The following is a 3,423-nucleotide window of genomic DNA, read 5'->3' as shown; positions in this document are numbered from 1 at the left end:
TAATGTTGTATTTTGTCAAGTTGGAACTGACCCATCACTGACCCTCCAGTGGGTTTTCAGAGGCAGTCAATCACAATCACATGAGAGGAAACTGCACTTGCAGTTGGTGGATTTGAACCATGTACTGTCGGGATTGCGGCACGGCTTCTTATCAGTAGCATGAACAATTAACTGTTTCAATAAAATGACAGAAAATTTCTGGAATTCCTTAATATAAAACATGCTAATTTTTTTCATAGCAAAATATAGTTAAAAATGTATAAATATTCATGTTACTGAAATGGATCTTAGGAAATGTTCAACATCTGCTAGAAAGAAATCCAAATTTATATATTTAAATGTGTATTTAAAATCTAATAAAAATTCCAATACAAGGTCTGTTTCCTCACACTTTAGTAAATGCTGCATCTTACTAAAATATCACATTCATTTTCCTTAGTGTAAATAGATAGATTTCAAAATCATTGACTTAGGCTATAACTTTTATTTGATAAAATCCTTAGGAGTAAAAAATGGCTCAGCTCTAGACTAATAACTGAAAGGTTGGTAGTTCAAAACCATCCACAGTTGCTTGGGGAAAAAGTCCTAGAAATCTGCTTCTGAACCATCACAGCCTTGAAAACCTTATCAAGTATATCTACTCTGTACATACAGGTCAACATATAGGTTGGAACTTGATGGCAACTAAAAGTATATTCTTTCTGCCTGATCCTTGCCTTTACTAAGCAGGATAGCTTCTCTGCAGGGACTAGTTCTACTCATGATGAGATGTTGAGGGAACTAAGATGATGTAAGGAACACTCTGGATATGCTTCTTCCAAAAGCATCACCTTAATAAGCTTATAAGATGAAGCCAGTAGTGTCAGGAAAACTTTCCAGTTTAAAAACGAAAAGAAGAAAGTTTTTACCATCCAAATAAGATTTTTTCAAATAGTAATGTCTATTCTTATTAGTGAGTATATATAGACCTTGCCAAGGTGTAACATTTTAAAATTATTATTAGATCTAAAAGTGATTTTAAATTCCTGACTTGCCGTAAATGTACTCCTGGTAAGAGGTTACTGGTGGGAATGGGAAACTTCCTGTTTTGCCATGAGTTAGAGCCAATTCTATGACAATGAACAACACTAATTATCACTGCTGTCTAGGGAAAAGCAAAGCAAGCAATACACTGGAATAGTGATGCTTTGTTCATATTTTGGCCATAGGTGTGGATTAAGAAACAGCCCTCTCTTCACAATGGAAGAATCTACCTGGCTCCTAACTGAGTGGCTCAGATCTAAGACGGCTGACTGAGTAAACATGGGAGACTGGAATTTCCTTGGAGGTATTCTGGAGGATGTTCACATCCACTCTACTACGATCGGAAAGATCTGGCTCACCATCCTATTCATATTCCGAATGCTAATTCTGGGCGTAGCAGCTGAAGATGTCTGGAATGATGAGCAGTCGGGCTTCATCTGCAACACAGAACAACCTGGCTGCAGAAATGTATGCTATGACCAGGCCTTTCCCATCTCCCTCATTAGATACTGGGTTCTACAGGTAATATTTGTGTCTTCCCCATCACTGGTCTACATGGGTCATGCTTTGTTCCAGCTGAGAGTTCTGGAGAAAGAGAGGCAGAAGATGAAAACGCAATTGAGAAGAGAACTGGAGGGAGTGGAGTTTGAAGAGCCTGGGGATCGGAGGAGATTGGAACAGGAACTTTGTCAGCTGGAGCAAAGGAAACTAAATAAAGCTCCACTCAGAGGACCCTTGCTTTGCACTTATGTGATACATATTTTCACTCGCTCTGCAGTTGAAGTTGGGTTCATGATTGGGCAGTATCTTTTATATGGATTTCACTTAGAGCCTCTATTTAAATGCCAAAGCCACCCATGCCCAAACATAATTGATTGTTTTATCTCAAGACCAACAGAAAAAACAATATTCCTATTATTTATGCAGTCCATAGCGACAGTTTCACTTTTCTTAAATGTTCTAGAAATTGCTCATTTAGGTATTAAAAAGATTAAAAGAGGGTTTTGGGGGCAATATAAATTGAAAGATGAACATCATGATGAATTCTTTGCAAACAAATCAAAACAAAATTCTGCAAAATATAAGAGCACATCTGCAAATTCACCAAAGCAACATCCTTATGCACCAGATTATAATCTGTTATTTGAAAAGAAAACACACCCAACTGTGTGTCCAAGTTTAAATTCATCTTCTGCATTGCCAGTAGATGCTGAAAATCATAGTGGCAATAATGAGAAATGCGTTCCGGATGAACAGGAAACCTTGCTTTCTAATGAGTTGGACACAACTAATCATCTTCAACACATCAGCTCAAATGATAATGAAGGAACTCTTAAGATATTTGAGAATGAAGCTAATGATAACCAGGTAAGAGAAAGAAGAGAAATTTATGATAAAGATGGGGAAAGAGATGTTTCTGCAGATTTAGAAAACCACATAGAGCAGTCATCCCCTCCAGTTTTCTGTCTGCCAGCTAATTGCTACTGGAAACCCCAGGGGCTTAGTGATACTTGGGGTTCCTCTACAGAGGAAGATCAAAACCAGAGCTTATACCCTAAAGGTAATGTCAAAGGTCAGTTTGGGGAGGGCACAATCAGAACCCTCCTTCCTTCACAGGGAGACTCTGATCCACTTGACATTCCAGACACTCCTGATTTTTTTGGAGAGCCGTCTTTTGCGTCTGAGTTTGTCAAAACCTGCAAAAGTCCTAGTGCTGGTCCTCCATATCATTCAGTGACTCTAACAACCAACCTCATGGGTAGACGGGCTCCCACAGACCTTCAGATCTGAACAGCTGTTGGCTTTTAGACATTCTGCATGTAAAAATGGCCTAGTGGGGATGGGGCAAGGACAAAATAAGGAGAGACAGCTCTGAGGACCAGCTGTCCAGGAAGATTCATTTTTAAGAGGGGCGAGACCCCAACTAATTGCCATGGAGTAGATTCCCCATCGTGCAACCCCACACATTATAAAGTAGACCTGTTTGACAGGGTTTTCTTGACAGTAATCTTGCAAAAGCAGATCACTAGGCGTTTTCATCCATAGTACTGCGCGGCAAAGTTTGAACTGTCAACCTTTAGGTTAGCAGCTGAACACGTCTGCCATCTAAAACACTGAACTAAAATTCCTTGTCCTTGAGTCAGAATGGACTCACAGCTCCTCAGGTTTCCGCAGAGGAGGAGACTGCCCATGCTTCTCTCTCAGAGCCGCTGGTGGGTTCCAACCACGAGAGGCATTCCCTTTGTGTTATTACAGCAACTCCCTATGGGCTAGGCCACCAGAGCCTAGACTCCTACCAAGGACCTCTAGAAAAGTAAAATGAACCAACAAAAACCCGGAAACGATCTCTAATTCTGAGTTGTGAAGGGACCATTGAAAATTCCATTGCAACATTACCAA

The 3,423-nt window shown here is 39.9% G+C and overlaps 1 protein-coding gene across 1 annotated transcript; it reads left to right on the top strand.

Annotated features, from left to right (window-relative positions):
- Positions 1-1,302: 1,302 nt before the first annotated feature.
- Positions 1,303-2,814, top strand: GJA9 (gap junction protein, alpha 9, 59kDa). The gene has a single exon (XM_006886479.1). It carries the CDS (start codon positions 1,303-1,305, stop codon positions 2,812-2,814), a length of 1,512 nt encoding a protein of 503 aa, XP_006886541.1.
- Positions 2,815-3,423: the final 609 nt, after the last annotated feature.

Source organism: Elephantulus edwardii, unplaced genomic scaffold, assembly GCF_000299155.1.
Source record: "Elephantulus edwardii isolate Elephantulus edwardi_28Jun2011 unplaced genomic scaffold, EleEdw1.0 scaffold00049, whole genome shotgun sequence".
Classification (NCBI taxonomy): domain Eukaryota; kingdom Metazoa; phylum Chordata; class Mammalia; order Macroscelidea; family Macroscelididae; genus Elephantulus; species Elephantulus edwardii.
This window is presented reverse-complemented; position numbering and strand designations above follow the sequence as displayed.

What these genes read in the sequence shown, in the direction of transcription:
- GJA9 (XM_006886479.1), top strand. Translation starts at nt 1,303, where the DNA reads ATGGGAGACTGGAATTTCCTTGGAGGTATTCTGGAGGATGTTCACATC.